This window comes from Diabrotica virgifera, chromosome 10, assembly GCF_917563875.1.
Source record: "Diabrotica virgifera virgifera chromosome 10, PGI_DIABVI_V3a".
In the NCBI taxonomy this organism is placed as follows: Eukaryota; Metazoa; Arthropoda; class Insecta; order Coleoptera; family Chrysomelidae; genus Diabrotica; species Diabrotica virgifera.
The window spans coordinates 149,511,193-149,531,035 of NC_065452.1; the positions used below are offsets into that span (position 1 = coordinate 149,511,193).

Below are 19,843 nucleotides of genomic sequence, written 5' to 3' on the forward strand. Positions count from 1 at the left end.
TTTTCTTCATAAAATTGATAGTATCCTGTCATTTTATGGGTATGACATGACTCAGAAATTCATTGCAACGCCCCATTTTTTTCATGGAAAATCTAATTTTTACAGGAAAATGTCACAGGAAACTCGTGGATTTTTCTAATTTTTCTACAAATTAGCCGCTTCCTGGCCAAATCTAGCCTTCCATTATTGCAAAGGGCAGGACTCAGAAATTCGTGGCTGAACTTCTATCTAATGTCTCGATGGTTCGATAAGTCTTGGAATTACCTTTCTGATAGAATCCAGGTTTGTCGAGAAAGCTCATTGGCGACAAGGCTCTGACGATTTGGTAAAAGGACCCCGCAGCACTCCTTATGGAAAAGAGGTCCCGGTCAAATTTAACGAAACTTTGGTCAATGATACTTCTCAGTGAGTAGATTAAAAAAGCCCATGGCACCTAAGTCTTAAACACTACTGTTCTCGAGTTACAGCCTTCTGAAGTTCTTGAATTCAGGTACTTGGTTCACGTTAAGTGCACTAATTTACGGTCAATTAAATGAAAATATCTATTATTGAAAGAAGAAAGACTCATTTTCTTAATGCATATTTGCGTGTTGCATATGAATTAATGGTCAAAAATAGATGCATCATATTTTAGTCTTCAGAAAACCTTCGAAAAGTCCTCAGATAACTGAAGAAGTGCGATAGAAAAAGTGCTGCTAGATTGACATAAGAATTATCATGTTTTCATGAATAGTTCACACTTATCCAATACCAGCATAGCTGCAGTTCCACCTTATCTTTAGAAAACTACTGAACAGTGGCGGATGTAGGGGGGATAGGGGAATTCCCCCTAACACGGTCCAGCATTAAAGAAAAAATTAATGAAACATAAAAACTATAAGCTGACATGAAACTTACTACAGACATATTCGACCAAATTAACTCGACAGTTAGGAACATTAACGACGTTCTACACCTTCAGCAAAGAATTAAGGATTTTGTAAAAATAGAAAAATAGACGGTTTCGTTTTGATTTAAATCTGTCTCCTGCCATCCCACGATAGCGCTATTTCTAGGTCTACCTGTTGTCAAGGAGGCTATGCAAGAAGACAAATTTACATCAAAACTTCCGTAGTTCTCGGTATACAATAAAACTATTTATACCGGAGTAAGGTTAGAACGCCCTCTAACGGGGAATAAGTGAAATTAATGTCGACTCGATTCAAGTTTTCTGTTAACCCAGATATGAAAATATCAAAAGGCACCGCTAGGAAAATATTCCAAAAATGCGATTCAGAGAACCTATATGAAACGAGTCTTTGTACTCTCATACAGAGTATGGCATTGTAAAAATAGAAAAATAAACGGTTTCGTTTTGATTTAAATCTGTCTCTTGCCAAACCTGCTAAATCAAAACGAAACCGTCTATTTTTCTATTTTTACAATGCCATACTCTGTATGAGAGTACAAAGACTCGTTTCATATAGGTTCTCTGAATCGCATTTTTGGAATATTTTCCTAGCGGTGCCTTTTGATATTTTCATATCTGGGTTAACAGAAAACTTGAATCGAGTCGACATTAATTTCAATTAAGGATTTGCATGAAATTTTAGTATGTTATAGTTTACTTCAAAAAACTAAGACTTGATTTTTTAAAAATTGTTTTACCGTGCCGTTTAATTATTATTAAGGGTCAAAGTTAAGTTTTAACATGGGCTCTTATGGGAATTCTTAAAACGTGAATAATTTTTGACCCAAATTTACGATTTTTAATTGTTTGTGCTTAAATTAAAGGTATTTTTGTAAGGAATAACATATTAAAAAATGAGGATTGTTTACCGTACCATTTATTTTTAATTTATTTATTTTAATTAATTCCGTAATTTATTATAATTTATTTTAATAAAATATTCAATACTGAAACATATGATTTGAGTATTCTGCTATAAATGCATTGTTACCAACTTTCGCTGGCATATAAGTATCCCCCCTTTCCTCTGAGAGGCATACCCCGCAACGAAGGTGTAGAACGTCGTTAAGGTAACTGATTGCACATGTTATCTATGTTTTTTATGTAGTCTGGATTTATCTATTTTATGTATTTTGGGGTTGATGTTTTATTGGAAGTCACCCCCATCTCCCAAGGCAAATGTTCTGCCACTGCTACTGAAGCGTCGTCAGAAAAATGAGGAACAACCACAATAAGTGCTGGCAGACCAGCACAAAGCACAAGAGTTGTTTGTCTGTAGTTTTTTATTATGTTTTGTTTTGTCTGTAGTTTTTTATTATTTTTTGTTTTTTATTGTATTTTTTTTATTTTGTATAAGCTTTGTCCACAAATTGGTAAAATTTTATGACAATAAAGCATACCTTACTTACTTAAGATATCTCACGTTTTCACGTATGCAGAATAGAGTGCCTCTAAATATGCCGACGAAACAGTAGTTTTTGCAAATAGCTTAAATGGTTTGCAAAGAATAATGCCCCGCATATCAGATATGAGTAACGAATATGGACTTGATCTCAACACGAAAAAAAAAACAAAGTAACATACATGGCAGTAAGTAAACGAGAAATATTAATTACAATCTTCTACGGAAAAATCGGGTTTATGTCATCTTCGACTATTTGTACGTTAAGATTTTACTGATTTTGGTTAGATGCATCATAATATGTCATGTTAACTAACCTGTCGTATCCAGTCTTTCTTTATAAATGTGTTTGGACGGCTCCATCTCTTTCATTCTCGCTATGTAGCCTAGCCACCGCATCCTGCTTATTTTAATGGATCTACCAATACTACATCGATACATACGTGAAAACGTGAGAAGTCTTGTGCGGCTCTAGCACCACTTGTTATGGTTGTTCCTCAGTTTTCTAAAGGCGCTTCATTAGCAGTGGCGGATCTAGACATATTCCCTTGGGGAACTTTCAATGAAACACCAACCAAAAGACATATAAAAAAGATAAACCCAAACTGCTTAAAAGACAGAGGTGCCATAGTTCTCTTTATTTTCCCAACTGTCGAGTTAATTGGGTTGAATTTGTCTGTCTGTAGTAAGTTTTATGTCAGCTAATATATTTTTTATGTTTCAACAATTTTTTCTTAATTCTGGACCGTGTTACTCGGAAATTCCCCTATCCATCTAGATCCGCCACTGTTCAGTAGTTTTCTAAAGATAAGGTGGAACTGCAGCTATGCTGCATAATTGGATAAGTGTGAACCATTTATGAAAACATGATAATTCTTATGTCAATCTAGCAGCACATTTTCTACCGCACTTCTTCAGTTTTCTGAGGACTTTTCGGAGGTTTTCTGAAGACTAAAATACGACGCATCTATTTTTGACTACGCATTCATATACAACACGCAAATATGCATGAAGAAAATGAGTCTGTCTTCTTTCAGTAATAGATATTTTCATTCACTTGACTATGAATTAGTGCACTTAACGTAAACCGAGTACCTGAATTTAAGAAATTCAGAAGGCTGTAGCTCGAGAACAGTAGTTTTTCAGACCAGGTGCCATGGACTTTTTTAATCTACTCACTGAGAAGTATCATTGACCAAAGTTTCGTTAAATTTGCTCGGGCCAATTTTCCATAAGGAGTGTTGCGGGGTCCTTTGCGTTCTTGGTAAATATTTGAAGGAATGTGATCGATTATGTACTTTCTTTCTTTCTCCCCTTCCTTGTACCCTATTAGGGTGTCGGATTCTGTACTTGTATATATTAATTGCAACAATGTGAGATAGGACCTGGGAGGAGACTGGAGTTTGAGCGGTAGGTGAGGCTTGTAACATGGTTGAAGCCTATAGGGCATCTGAGGTAGATGGTGTATGTGAGGTACATTGGATCTTAAATGCGGATCTCCTGTCTTATGCTGGATATCTTTGGAGATTGGGACGAGTTTATAGGGGTGTTGATCTGGTCTTAGTCCGGACCGAGATATTTTTATCTCCGGTGATTGGTAATAAAAAACGATAGTAATTGCCTTATAAACAATGTGTTTTGGGAAAGATGAGATGGGAGAAGGTCTGAAGGTTGGCCTAGGAAAAGTTGGAAAGATGCAGTCAGAGACAATCTGGAGAAAATGGAAGTGGGACAATGGGAAATACACACACCCAAACTTATATGGAATCATCTGATATTTCTTATTACATATTTCGCGCGAATTTAAAAAAACAAACACACGAAGTCAAACAATATTTATTTTAAAGCAATTTAATAACAAGTACATAACAGTTAAATAAAACAAAGTATTTAACAAACAAATTGAAACTACTTGTTTTAAAATCAATAGCATAAAAAATTTCAATGTAAAACTAATAACGTTTAAGTTATTTTTATTTATTTATTTTTTTTTGTAGTCAGTGTTATCACCTCTAGTCCTTATGCAAGCTTGTTTGCGTTGGCACGCTCGTAATCAAATTATCAACATTTTTTTGGGGTAGGTTGCTTCATTCTTCAAGAGCAGATTGTACTAGCCGTGCGGTGTTTTGTGGATTATCTCGGCGAGCTCTAATTTTTCTTTTAAACATATCCCACAAATACTCTATAGGGTTAAGCTCGGGTAAGCAAGCAGGAAATTTCAAACAAGCGATACTTTCTGCTTTAATGATGTCTCTAGTTACTCTGATGGTGGAGGTCCATTACCATGCATGAAAATTAAATTTTCTCCTGTTGCACCTCTCCAGAGTCTAACTACAGGTTATCAACATACCTGTGAGCAGTTAAAGTTTATTGGATGAAAATTATATGAGTTTTTTTACGGATCACAATTCCTCTCCAGAACATTACACTTCCCCTTGTATATTTGTGAACAGATCTGACAGTTTTCGTTCTTGCTTGTCTTCCTTGACCACTAAGTACACGATTTCGTGGGTCATTTGATTTTGCACCAATCCTGACTTTTTCTGAAAATAGCACATTTTGTCAATTCCCAATGTTCCAGTTTTCGTGGTGAAGACACCAATTTAGGCGATCAATGTTGTGCTGCCTGGATAACTCGAGAACCCATAACTGTATCCTGCTGTATACTTCTTGACACGAACTCTTCTTCTTATCGTTTCAACTGAAACAGTTACACCTGTAGCTTCCAGAAGCTGCCTTTGGAGCTGAAGGTGAGAAATGGGTAGGTGTCTTCCAGCTGATTGGACAATTAAACGATCGTGGCGAGCCGTTATTACTTTTTGGCCACTTTCCCTTGCTTTATTTTTGAGCTTCCTAGTTCCTGTTACCTAGCATAGTTTTTGGACAGAACGCCCTTTATTACGCCTAGCTCTATAGCTATGTCTCTCTGAGAACATTACTTGCTCCACAAGACCAATAATCTTTTCCAATTGTAAGTTCTATAACCCCACATGAGGCATATTTTCGTTTTTGGACGCAAAAGTTAATTTATTTATTTTCGTTCAATTTACAACTCAAGCAAATAACCTATACTGTACCGAGCTGTACTATCTGACTGTCTTATTGATTTGTTTATTGTCAATAAAAACCCTTATTCTTCGCAACAATAACAAGTTTTTTCAAAAGAAATAAATATTGCTTTGAAATACATGGTGATTCCATATAAGTTTGGGGGTGTGTAGTAGCACAGGACCGATAAACATAAAAGGCAATAGTAAATGCGTCAAAGGCTCACGAAGAGTTGTAACGCCATTGATGATGATATTGATTATTGGTCTGAGTTTAATCTCGAGTGTAGGAAAAGGTAGTATGAGTGGTAGCAGATTTGGATGGGAGCTCTGAGAACAAGTGTTGTTGACCCATATGCCCCGCTGCGTAGAGGGTCGGTCGTTAAGTTGTGCAAAGGAAAACCAGCCGTGGGTGATGTAGAAGAATTTTTTATATTTTCAACTATTGTTTTCAGTACATCCCTAACGTTATCGTCTGATTGGACCTCGAGTATAATGAATATTGGGACTAAGATAATGGATTTTCGGTCTCGACAAACTAAATGGGCTGTTTTGAACCTCGACAGAATCTAGCGCAGTCTGTTGAAACTACTATGCTCTGGTTTCTGTGTTATGTCGCCATTCAGATGTATATATACCAGAGCTGGGTAGTATCCGGATACTTCTGTATCCGGATACTTTTTATGTATCCGAAAGCTGTATCCGGATACTTTTTAAATTTTGTATCCGGTATCCGTATCCGTGATCAAATTTTAAAGTATCCGCATCCGGATCCTTTTTTTGATATTCGGATACTTTTAAATATTTATCCCCCGTCGATAATTCACCTAACGTAGGCACAACACTGCCATTCCTTGAATCCAGATGTGTCTAATATGTTAAATCCCATTTTTCGTACTCGTCACCGTTATAATATATTATTATATAGCTAATGGAGCTTTGTTTTTAGCTCTAATCAGCTATAAATCTTCATAAGTACGTTCTTTAAGTACAGTTGTTCAAAAGTACAGTTGGAGTTGCTAAGATATTTGGAGGACAAAAGATCCAATTTGAACATCTTGAATACCCAATCTGAAATGAATACCCAATCTTAAAAAGGGTGTCAATAAAGTACAACACATGCTTACCTTCGTCAGCCCCAGTTGAAAGACTTTTCTCTTTTGCAACTATGATTAATACGCCTAAAAGAAAAGCTTTAAGGGATGAACACTTTGAGGTATTGGTACTTACAAAGGCAAATTCAAAGGCACTTCACTTCTGACTTCGTCAGCAATTGGAATACTTTCTGTATTAATACGTTTTATTTTAATTTAATGTTTCCTTATAAGTTTGTGTTCTAGTTTTATTATTCATAAGCAATAAACAATTTTTTGAGTAATTTCTGATTTCTTTCTCCATCATTTAATGTATTTTTATTATTATATATTACATTAAAAATACATGCACATCACATAGTTCTAATACTAATAATTTATGTCCTTAAAAAAGTATCCTTCAAAGTATCCTAAGATGTATCCGAAAAAAATATCCGGATACTTGTATCCGAATACATTTTTAAATGAAAGTATTCGTACTTTTTTAAAAAGTATCCGGATACATTTTGAGTATCCGTATCCGGTATCCGGATACTTTTTTTCAGTATCCGACACAACTCTGATATATACTAAGGATTTCCACAGTTTTCTCTGTATTCCTTCACTCAACCATTCTCTCCAGTTCTTTCTGTTTGGCCAGTCTCCTTTCTGCAGATTTTTTCTTTCCATTGCTTCGTCCTCTTTATCTCTCAAAGATCTTCGGGGTCTGCCTCTTTTCCTTCTTCTATCGGGCTCCACTGTTATTCTATTTATCCAACGGTTTTGGTCTGCTCTTCTGACATGTCCATACCAGGTTAATCTCTTGCGTTCTATGTGGTTTATTATATCTGAGGCCATTCCCAGTCTTTTTTTAATCTCTATGTTATTTATTCTATCTCTTGTTACTCTGCAGCTTCTCCTTAGGAATTCCATCTCTATTGTTCTTATTTTGTTTTTGGTTTTCTTAATTATTGTCCAATTTTCACACCCATAAGTGAGGATACTTCTTTTTATGGTGTTATATATTCTTCTTTTTGTTTTTATACTGATGTTCTAGTACCGGGTTCAATTTTCATATGGAGTTTCTTGTTTGTCCCAGTCTATTTTTAGGTCTTATTCAGTTGTTCCTTTGTTTGATATTATGAAACCTAAATACTTGTACTTGTCTGTTCCTTTGATTTGTTTACCTTCGTCTATTTTCAGCTGTTTTATTTCTGTATTCTCCGTTATTAGGTATTCAGTTTTCTTTAAGTTTATTTCCATCCCATTTTTGTATACTCCTGTTCCAGTTTTCTCAACATAAAACTGAGGTCATCTTCGTCTTGTGCGATCAGTATTTAGTGGTCAGCAAAACTTGGGGTATATAGATACTAATTCCTTGCTGGTATACCCATTCCTTCGCACTTTCTTTTCCATGGTTTCAGATTTTTTCCAGAAATAGTTTGAATAAGGTAAGAGATGTGGAGCAGCCCTGTAGTAGTCCTTTTGTCGTCTCAAATGGACTGCATATTCTATTGTCTGTTCTGATAGTTACTTTGTTATTCTTGTAGATTGCTTTTACTGTTTTTATTAATATTCTTAGCTTGGTTCTACTTAAAAGCTAATAAGGATTCCTGGTGTTGTTGGAATGTTTGTTGTGTATACGTTATACAGTACCGGTGAAAACAACGCTCCCTGTGGCACTCCTGCCCCCGGAGTAAAATTTAAGTTATTATGTAGGAATTTTTACAATTATTGTCATATATGTACCTAGCAATAGAACTCACATTATTTTATTTAGAAGGCGGTTCGTGCCTCATGAAATGGAAGACGCTCCAAAGATAAACCGGACTCCAAAGATGATTTGCCATGTTTTCGAAAGCGAAGAGGCTCAATTTATTGCTCAGTCCATTGGACAAGCATTTCAGGTAGCTTATATGGAATTTTTAAAGGCGAACGGAATTGAAGATCATAGTTTTGTTAAAGAAATGGATTACCAAGAAGTTTTGAATTCGCAAGAAATTTTTGGTGATGAGTTGCAGATGTTCGCCAAAAAAGAAATGCAAAAAGAGGTATGAATGACATTTAATTTCTAATAATTATATAAACAGATGATGGAAATGTTACATATCATAATAGTACTTTCACATTTACTTTAAACTGTTAATTTTCCTTTTTTGATTAAAATCGATTAGAAGAATATAATTATTTTTTCAATTTGCATTTTTGAACTTTTCTTAACAAAATATCAGTAACAAATTTACTAGGTATATCAGAGGTACTCAGAAAAACTTATATCTTGAAAAATGGAGTAATATGTTATACTTTATTTGGTTGTAACTGGCAGCTCATTACAAATGCAAATCTTCACTAATCTGCAAACATCAGATAAAAGTCGTCAAACTGAAATCACTTTTTGTCAAAAAAAAATATTTGACAAATATTCAAAATATCTCGATAAAAACTGGCATTACGAAAAAGTATTAAGAGGCAAGAAAGTTTTAAAAACATTGTGTTTAACTAATGGTATCACAATATTAATTTAATTGGAACGTACGCAAAAGTTTGGGGGGTTTGAGGGAACAAAACCACCATACAATTTTTATGGGGTTCACAAATTTCACTATATATTTTTTTAAGATTTTCCTGCCATAAGAATACCACATGTCCATTTTCAATAAAAAATCTCGAATAGTTTTCGATATATGTATTGGAAAAAATCGATTTTCATGTTGTAACTTCAAATAGCTGTAACTTTTTTTATGTGCACATTTGTACTCAGGTGAGTTAGGTTCAATCGAACTATTTTTGATCCCAGAATATGTGGTGCAATTTATGACCTGTATTTTTGTATTTTTGTTACACCCTGTATAATATAGGAATCTCCTTGTTTAAATAGAACGAAGGAACTTTTCACCGAAGCACGTTTCATTGAAAGTCATCAATTTCTATTGGTTGTATTCCTTCATGTTTTTTTGCCTCAGTAATGTTTCCTCGTTTCCTTTAACTTAAAAATCTGCAAATGGTTCTTTCATTAACACCTGTCGTACTGGAGCACATAGTCACTACATTATTAAACGTTGTTAAAGGTTGTTGATGGACAAGGGAGTCATGAAAATTTAATTCGTTTTTTCTCAGAGAGTACGCTCCGTTTTTGTTAAGTTTAGCAAAAAAAAATTGAAACGATGACGCCATTTTAACGCATCGTTGAACTGCTAACTGATAACACGGGCGGTACCAAATTCATCAAAACTTTCTTTTACTCGGCCGGCAGGTAGACAGGTATCCCAAAGATGATTTATCAAATCAGTTGAAAGTCATTAACACATTGCGTGCCACGTCGCTCATATATGAGAGACACAGATATTTTGCCAGGGGCCACGTCGCTCATTTTGAATCTTACACGTATGACTAATTTTCATGGCCGTGGATATCAATGGCCCCTGAGAGTAGTATCCCGATTAAAGCGTGGCAGGCAATGTGTTAATAAAAAATTATCCCCTAACGAGACAAAGTTTTCTATGAGTGTACTAGTATAGAAAAGAAATGTCTTATAAATCCAAAAATAGTGCTACTATTAAAGATCGGGAGGAGACTACATGCCTTAGATACAACTTTAACAAAATTCAAGCTTTCTATTTTCTTATTATTATTACGCTGTGTCTAGGTACACGCTAACGTGTACGCAAATAAAAAAGTTAGGTACACGCGAATTAAACTTCATCAAGCCGATGACGTCATTATTTAGCGTGCGCAGTGACTTTATATTTTGGTACACGCTATTTTGATATGTTTAGGCGCGGTACTTTATGTCTCGATTAACAGCTTATCTAACTGGGGTTTAATCGGGACCACTTTAGGGTCTCTTGCGTTGTAATAAAGGCAATTACAAGTATTATTAAATATAATTATAAATAAGGATAATAATAATTAAAATTGCATTTATTACAACGCAAGAGACCCTAAAGAGGTCCCGGTTAACTAACCGGCTGTTAATCGAGACATAAAGTACCGGACCTTAGTGTTTTTTGTTTGATAGAAAATATTTTTATTAAGGGAAGGGGAAGGGAAGCAGAACTATTTAATTCAGATGTTTCAAACTTAATTGTAATAAAACAACTGTATATAAAAGTATATATTCAGGTTAGCAAAATAAATATTAGTTAACATGATATTATAAATACAAAATACTGCTAAAGTATTATTTATACGTAAGTTAATTATACCAGTTTATATTGGTGTTTATTTTTGCTGTGGTGTTTATTTTTATTTATACAGGGAGTTGAAGTTGTTACGATTTTCATAGAAAATTGGTTATAACTTTGTAAATACCCTGTATAACATAATAAACCTTTATATTTTTGTGATATGGAAGTTAAGAAGATTTCGAACATAAAATAGAATATAGGATGTTTCATTTCCATTTAAAAAACATAAGTTTGGCCTGCCACTATATTATCGAACGCCCTGTAACATTCTAACATTCTAATTTTAGTAATTTTGTAATATGAAGCTCAAAGTTTGCTAAAATTTTTGTTACTAACTTTTATTGCTATCTATTACTATAGCGAATCTACTGAGCTTTATCACACTAATCAATCACCCCGTATATTTTGTCTTATTACTTCTGCTACCCTTAATCTCGAATTTTTGTCTCTTATATTTTTCATACTGTTTTAGAATGCTGTTAAACTCATTAAAAGAACTAAATAATTGTCCACACTCCATACTTAATTTAAAAAAAACACTAAACAATTAAAAATAAGGAAACTCTTTACAAATCAATATATTATACTGTAAACATAACGCGATTAGACAAATTCTAACCAAACTCTGACATTCGCGATACTTACATATTACAGATACTTAATACCACAGCATACACGTAGCTCAAATTAGCGTGTACCAAAAAACCCAGTCATAGTACACGCTAAATAATGACGTCACTGACTTGATGACGTTTAAGCGTGTACCTAACTTTTTTATTTGCGTACACGTTAGCGTGTACCTAGACACAGCGTTATTATTAGAGTTTTTAATTTCAAGGGGTCTTTTGTTAAAGTAATGAAACAAAGCGCAGTAATAGACGTAACGTTCCAATAAGAAAAGTTTCAGATTTAAATAATTATTAACTATTTTAATTTTTATTTGAATAGTGAATTTTGTGTCTGGGACTTTTCTCTTTTCTTTAAGTGATGTCGCAGTAGCGTCCTAATAGTGGATTTTAAACTATTTTTGAAATCTCACTTAAATAGACAGTTTGGTTTCGTTTTGATTCAGAGGTGTGCACGCAGCTCCACTGAGGACGACGTAAGGCAGAAACAACTGTCTGGAGATTGTGTATCACCTCTGAATCAAAAGGAAACATAATCTGTTTTTTCACTTTTATCTTTACTCAGATTTTGAGTACTAGGAACTTTCTTTCGGACCTTTTTCCTAGACGAATGAAAGCGGAATGTGACTGCATATTGTAGAGTCCTTTTCGCTTTCTTTATTCGTCGTCTCTTGTCTTATAAATTGTAAAAGTCAGAGACTAAGGATGTTATCAGAAAGAAGTTCCAATAAGAAAAGTTTCAGATTTAAATAATTATTTCTCTAGATAAAAGGCATTATATTTAATTTCGATTCAGAGATCATTACCATCTTTCTATGGACCATTTCGAACTCTTTTGTTCTCATCAGGAAAGCACTGTAGTGATGCTCTGAATCAAAAAATAAACACCCTTGCCATTCATGCCAATTACAAAATATAATTAACATTAAGACGCGATAGCGACCTCTATTAACAAAATGTCGAAACCCAAAAGACTCCATTTTCAAACAAATAAATGTTTAAAAATAATAAAATCTTTGGATTTCTTAATTCCATCTTTCTACCATCTTTCTACGGACCATTTCGAACTCTTTTGTTCTCATCAGGAAAGCACTGTAATGGCAGATTTGTTGATCTTTACCTCGGTGAATTGATATGTTGTGGAGTGCAACTATGTAGACTCCCCATGTCTTTACTTTCATCACCCTTTATTCCTTGCAATTTTTAGAAGGATGGGAATAGGTATAAGAGAGAATCTGTTTCCGAATTAAGAAATCCAAAGATTTTATTATTTTTAAACATTTATTTGTTTGAAAATGGAGTCTTTTGGGTTTCGACATTTTAACTATTTACTATTTTAATTTTTATTTTAATAATTAATTTTGTATCTGGGACTTTCTCTTTTCAAATATACTTTGGTTTAAGCTGCATATGATTTTGTAACATTTGGTTTGTCGTCCGAATGTATATTTGGAAGGGCTCTTAAATAAACTTAATAAATTTTTTTAGGTTGTGGTACCGAAAGCAAAAGGCGAAATTTTAGGGGTAGTTATCGTTGAATCTGGGTGGGGATCGATGTTACCAACGGTGGTAATAGCAAATTTGGCTCCTGCTGGCGCTGCTGCTCGATGTGGTCAGTTGAATATTGGCGATCAAATCATAGCGATCAATGGGGTCAGCTTGGTAGGACTTCCATTATCCACATGCCAAACGTACATAAAAAATTCCAAAAATCAAACTGTAGTTAAGTTAACTGTAGTACCTTGTGCACCCGTTGTTGAAGTAAAAATTAAGCGACCAGATACTAAATATCAACTTGGCTTCAGTGTACAAAATGGAGTGGTAAGTTTAATATATATTAATATATAATAATATATATAGGAAGAAAACCTACCTGTTTCCTGCTAGAGTTCGCGCCCGTTTTTTAATTATTAACAATTTAGTGCAAAAATTATTTTTCTATCTTTTTTCGTGATCTGCCAAACTTCTGCTCCATAAGTAATAATAGGCTCTATCAAGGTTCGATAGATTGTCAATTTCGTTTTTTATCTTATATCTTTAGACCATAGTAGAGAGCTTAGAATGTTTACCGCTTTTTTACCGTCTCTTTTGGTAGTGCCTTCTTTAGATATTATAGATCCGAGATATTTATATTCTTTACATGTTTTTGTGGTCCTAATTTCTAACTCTGGATCTTCTTCGTCATCCCCTATCTATTTTAAGATACTCTTGTCTTTGACATATTAATATTGAGGCCCCATTTTTCATATTCTTTTTTTAGTTTTCTAAAAATGTACTCCATGTCTTCCTCATCGTTCGCTACGACTACCTGATCATCTGCGAAAAACAAAGTTGTTAGACATTTACCACCACCTATGTCTATTCCCATTCCGGATACTTGTTTCCTCCACTGCTCTAGCGATGATTGAATATAGATTTTAAATAAGGTCGGAAACAGACAACATCCTTGTTTAAACCGCTTTGTTATTGGACATAATTCAGATATAAAGTTTCCTTCTTTAACGACACTTCTTGAATTTTTGCATATATTTGCGATAGTATCCACATACTCTCTACTGAGACCTACTTTCGTCAATGTTTGAAACAGTTTTTTCAAAGGTACCGTATCGTATGCCTTCTCTAAATCTACAAACAATAGGTGGGTAGATAGATTCCTTTCCTTCCGTTTTTCTATTACCTGCTGCAGAACGAATATATTATGAGTGCATGATCTTCCTGCACGAAATCCATTTTGTTCTTCCATGTCTTCGTAATCTAATTATATTCTTTCTTTTATTATTCGACCGTACGACCTCCCCAATAAGCTGGTAACAGTTATCCCCTATAATTAGAGCATATGCGTTTACCCCTTTTTTGTATATTTAATTTTTCGTTTATTTTTGTTAAACATAGTTTCCCCAAAGATTCCGTTGTTTATTTGATGGTGATATGAACTTAAATATTTATTTCAGATTTGCAGTTTACTTCGAGGAGGAATAGCAGAGCGGGGAGGAGTGAGGGTGGGGCACAGGATAATTGAAATCAATAATCAGAGTGTTGTGGCTGTACCTCATGAAAAAATTGTAAATTTGTTGGCCACTTCAGTAGGCGAAGTAAGTGAATTTTTGCGGTTTTTACAGCTTTGACTTAACGGTCCGCTGTGTTAAGTTAATAATCCCCACAATATTCGAAGACAAGCAAAAATACGGTTTTAACTAATAACGTATTTTACATTCATTTAAAGAAATATATAATTATTATTGCAAAAATAGAAGAAAATTACACATTCTATTATTTCTAAATTGTCGTAGTAAGTAGTTACTTATAAAATAAAGACAATTTTTCTCACCTATTTTTTTCTTCGTAACACTCAAAATTTTTCTTGAAAATGGAACCATATTATTTTCACGCATTCAACATTCTTCTATTAACTTTTCACATTTCCGCACACTTCTTTCCCAAATTGCAGAAGTAGCAGTATTCAATACTTCTTGCTATGTTTCCAAAACTGCTGCGTCAATGTAACCGGTATGTCCAATATAGTTATCGTAGTAAGTTTTGCATATTCCCCAAATATGTTCAATGGGATTGAATTCACGATGATAAAAGGCAGTCTTAATACATTATGTCCAAAACATGAGAAAGCATATGATAGAGTTCTTCGAGAGATTCTGTGGTGGGCAGTCAATAAGAAAGGAGTCCGTGGTGAATATGTAAAGATTGTGAGAGATATATATGAGGGAGTAACGACCAGTGTTAGGACAGGTGTGGGAGAGACTGATAAATTTCATGTGAAAGTAGGATTGCACCAAGGCTCGGTGCTTAGTCCTTATTTATTCTCATTAGTATTGGACCAGATAACAACGAAACTACAGGGGAACATTCCATGGTGCTTAATGTATGCTGATGATGTAATGTTGGTAGCAAATAGTGAGAGCGACTTAGAACAAAAACTGGAACAGTGGAGACAATCTCTGAGGGAAAAAGGTTTAAAACTTAGTAGGACAAAAACAGAATATTTGGAATGTTCCTTTAAAGACGGAGTTACTACAGATAAAAGTATATCTTTGGATTGTGAAATGATTGTGAACAGCAATAGTTTTAAAGCTAGGATCGGTATTACAGAGTAATGGAGAAATATATGGAGATGCATGCAGTAGAATTAGGGCTGGATGGATGCAGTGGAAGGAAGCGAGTGGTGTGTTGTGTGACAAAAAAATTACAATGAATCTGAAGGGGAAATTCTATAGAACAGCCATAATGCATGTGGCGAAAATGAGAATGCTTAGATGGATGAGTGGAGTGACAAAAAAGGATAAAATTAAAAATGAGTATATTAGGGGAAGTCTAGGTGTGGTACCAATTGATGCCAAAATGAGAGAGCATAGGTTAGGATGGTTTGGTCATATTCAACGTCGAGACGTTAATCACCCAATACGAAAAATTGCTGAAGTGCAGATTCCTGGAAGAAATAGGAGAGGAAGACCAAAGAAAACCTGAGGGGACGATTAGGCATGACATGTTGGTATAGGGGATTAATACTGATATGGCCCAAGATAGAAGCTTATGGAGAAACGCAATTAGGAAAGCCGACCCCGCATAGGGATAAGGCAAAGAGAATGATACATTATGTCCAAAACTATGTATAATATCGTTTACTATAAATATTTTTGGTTTTTCGTTCCTTTTGGCTAACTGTAGTAATTTCAAAATTTTGAGCAAAAAATATAAAACTGCTAGTCAAACAAACGTTTCCGCATAAAATGTGCAGTGGACATGAAATTATATCAAAAGGATTTCCTGTAAATAACTTCGTATTGATACTGTAAAAAAGATAATAAAATGTTTTTTTAATTCAGTTTAGAAATGACTTGTTTCATATTTTCATTACTAGAGCAATTTACTTTAGTACTTCTTATGCTGTACAATAGAGTCACCATTGGCTGTTGAGTGTCTAGCGATAATCCAAAACAGCCACAAATTAGTGAAATATACTATATTAGACATGCATATTATGCACTGATTCACTGTTTTAATTTGAGAATAATTTATGTGAATATTGATGTTATAGACTGCACGTCAGAGAAAACCGGCCACCCATAAAATTCAAGAAATTTGATCTTTTTATTTTTTTCTTATTTATATCACATTAAATTTATTGTGTATTGATTTAGTTACTTAATATGATTATTAAATTTAAAAATTAAATAGTTGTACTATAGTTTCAAACAAAAATCACAAAGATGTGCTTGAAATGTTGATTTCAAACCATACCCTCCCCTTAAGGTACTAATCTGCGTTCCACGGTTACCTTTCAGTACAGACTCTTATGAAGAACAGTGTTGCCAAGAGATATTAATATTTATATTAAATAAATTTTAAAGTATTTTTATACCTCACTTGGTCTATTAAATTTGTCAGTATCTATGAGAAATCTTTTAAGGTGTCAAAGCAAAGGGAGTTTAGCTCGGTGGTAGCGCGTTCGACCGGAGATCGAGAGGTCCCCGGTTCGAATCCGTGTGTTATCTAACTTTTTTTTTATTTTTAGTATTGTTTTAATAAAATTTTTTGGAAAGTAGTAAGTAAAAATTAGTTTAATCTTTAACTACAAATAACCTGTTGAAAGTATATTTATCTCGTTGAAATCATATAATAGAAGTATAACTTCTTACGTGCGTACAAAGTACAGGTATTAAAAAGTACATTTTTAAGGCACTCAGGTGAATTGCTTGCCTTAAAATTGTACTTTTAACACTTATATCATAAATAACTATTAAATATAATATTAATCACAGCCTAATTATAATTAATATTTAAATGATATATCTTTAATATCGTATAAATATCTTTCATAGTACCTATCTATGAATTATTTAAAAATAATAAAACCCACAGATTTTCAAATCAAGATGTTTTGGACTTCTGGAATATTCTATTTAGACGGACTTCAAGTTCGTGTGCTTAAAACCGGCAACACTGAGCTGCAAGCTTCCCTAAGTTTTATATTGGGATATTCTCCCACACTGCAAAGTGACTGCGGAACGCAGAATAGTACACTTTAGATTTAGAAGACCAAAAATAAGTATTTTTTTCAAGATTTGCTTTCTCATAACCTTTATTAAAAATGAACATAAAACTTTTTACATGTTAATATCTAACTCTTTTCATTTATGCACGTACACTAATATTGTAGAGGGTGCCAAAGTCGAGGCTTTGAAAAAAAGTAGTTCCGATGTCGGACAGTTAATCTCAGGAGTGGGGTCTCTGAAACAAAAGAATCGTACGGCATTTGAAAAAGGAAGGTTTCTTACGTGACAATATACCACCGTTAGTGAAAAATTCGGCAAAAAAAGATTTTACGGAAATTTGAAAAAATTTTGTGAAAAAATCGCCCGTTTTTCTTCAATTTTTCATCCACCGAAAATATTCCACCAACGCATCTCAATTTACCCATCTGACTCGTCATCATTGTGTACTAGTGTATATGTTACGGTAAAAGTAGATAATTACCGGTAACTCGGTACTTGTATACAATTACCAAAGACCAGTGGTAAAAGTAAGTAAAATGATGAATAAAAATAATAAATTCAAGACATGTGATTTTTATTAAACTGAATTAAAAACAAGAGACATTTTGTTTAACCTGAATTAATACTACTACATTACTTACTTACTATTTGTTGTGACATGACAAACTCTCATGGAACTTGGAATTACACAGCTTTTCATTTTTTACATTTACACTTATCTGTTTTACATTTACTTTTGCAAGCACATCGCTGATAGCCTTGCTCACCCGACAAAAACGTTTTTCTAACATTCTAACATGCTCGCGCAATGAACAATGTTTAGTTTTGGAACTATGTCAAAAGAAATTAAGTACAGTCGCTCTTCTTTAGTACCCAATTCGTATAATTCATTTTTTGATGTTTTGAAACGTTTTTGATCTTTTAAGCATTTTCTTCGCTGGCTTTTCAAGGCCTTCTTTGGACGTGTCCGTTTAATTGCAACTGAATCTCGCCTCTCTGAAATTTGATTAAAAAATAGTTCTTCTAGAATCGCATTATATTAATTCACTGATGGTTGCTCAGGTTTTTCTGGTTCTTGTTCTATTAGAAGCTCCTTTGGTTCATCATCTTCTGCTTCTTCACGTTCTTCAGAATCAGGACCTGACTGAGTTTCTTCTACTTGTTCTTCTATTTGACAGTCTTCTTCAGCTCAAAATTTTCTAAAGGATCTTCTGGCAATGATGAAGTTTTTAAATCAATTTTGGCAGGAACCCCAAACAAAGCTTCATACGGACTGTACTTGATGCCATAAGGGTAAGCTCGGTTCTTGGTTAATTGTATAGATCGAAGACCCTCTTACAACTTGTTTGTTTGCTTGCTTTCCAACTAGGAACTTAGTATATTTTCAATGTCTATTCACAACAGATCCTTGTGACAGTCTTGGCTTACCGTGCACTTCTTTAAATCTTTCCACATGGAGCACATTTCTCAAAGTCACAAAATATGCCAAGAAGAACTAACGCAACTTCTTCTGCACGTTTAGTTTTCAACGGCCATAATTGTACAAATTTTGTTAAGTGATCTTGGCAGCCAAAATGAACTTGAATTATTTATCTGCTTGGGCTTGCATATCTATCAAATCTATTTGACTTCTACTATTCATTTCTTTTTGACAGTATAAGTTTCACAACGACACATTTTTTGGGAACTTTAGATTTTTTCTGGTGTAGTATAATAAGAACCCTCTATATCAGCGGTTCTTAATCTGTGGTACATGTACCACTGGTGGTACATATCATTATTGAGGTGGTACACAAAACGCAAAAACAGCCAAAATCATCACCACTATTATAGTGTTAGATCACTTAGCTAGATAGGTATTTCAGTTAGGTGGTACTAAAAATAATAAAAAGTATTTGGTGGTACATGACTCAAAAAGTTTGAGAACCGCTGCTCTATATAAATCATAATTTAAATATGATGTTATTAACCTTTAGGGTATTGAACAGACATAAAAACAATAGTTTATAGTTTTGTATCGAATGTTTAATATGTGTGAACTTGAACTATATTTGTTATGATTCAGATAGGTATAAAAACATGCTGAGCAATCAGTATGGGGATAGACAGATATTATTATTTGTAGTAGTCATTATTTAAGTAATGTGAAGGCAGGTCGTTACTGTTATATGTAAACACATTGTTATGGTTAATCGTTGATGGAGGTGATTGTAAATATAATGTATTCAAACCAAGATAAGGAGTTTTAATTAGTTTGGACCTAGAAGACAGTAACATCACACTATTTGCGACACTGGCAAGTTTCATACAGATCCAAATAGATCGTTATGATTTCTACAGTAATGTGTATTGTGGCATTCCGCTTGCGTGTCGATCGTTATAATTTGAATTTCTTACTTTTACCAAGATCCTCTGGGAAATGTATACATACAATTACCAGATTATCTCCGTTTACCGTAACATATATGGACCCATATATAACTTTGTAAATACCCTGTATATACAACGTCGGAAAAAAATCATTTTAAGACGGCTGATTCTTTCATATATT

At 33.9% G+C, this 19,843-nt stretch overlaps 1 protein-coding gene across 15 annotated transcripts in view; it reads left to right on the forward strand.

The window, feature by feature from the left end:
* LOC114331300 (amyloid-beta A4 precursor protein-binding family A member 2-like) overlaps positions 1-19,843 on the forward strand; it is a 252,334-nt gene that overhangs the window by 208,606 nt on the left and 23,885 nt on the right. For 14 of the 15 annotated variants that reach the window (XR_007701099.1, XR_007701098.1, XR_007701100.1 and 11 more), the window contains 3 exons: positions 8,252-8,522; positions 12,773-13,105; positions 14,236-14,376. Coding sequence is in view for 11 of the 15 variants with exons in the window: in XM_050663253.1 (XP_050519210.1) it covers positions 8,252-8,522; positions 12,773-13,105; positions 14,236-14,376 (745 nt within the window). In the remaining 4 variants the exon portion in view is untranslated. The remainder of the gene's footprint in view (positions 1-8,251; positions 8,523-12,772; positions 13,106-14,235; positions 14,377-19,843) is intronic. The other variant, XM_050663246.1, reaches the window with a different exon arrangement.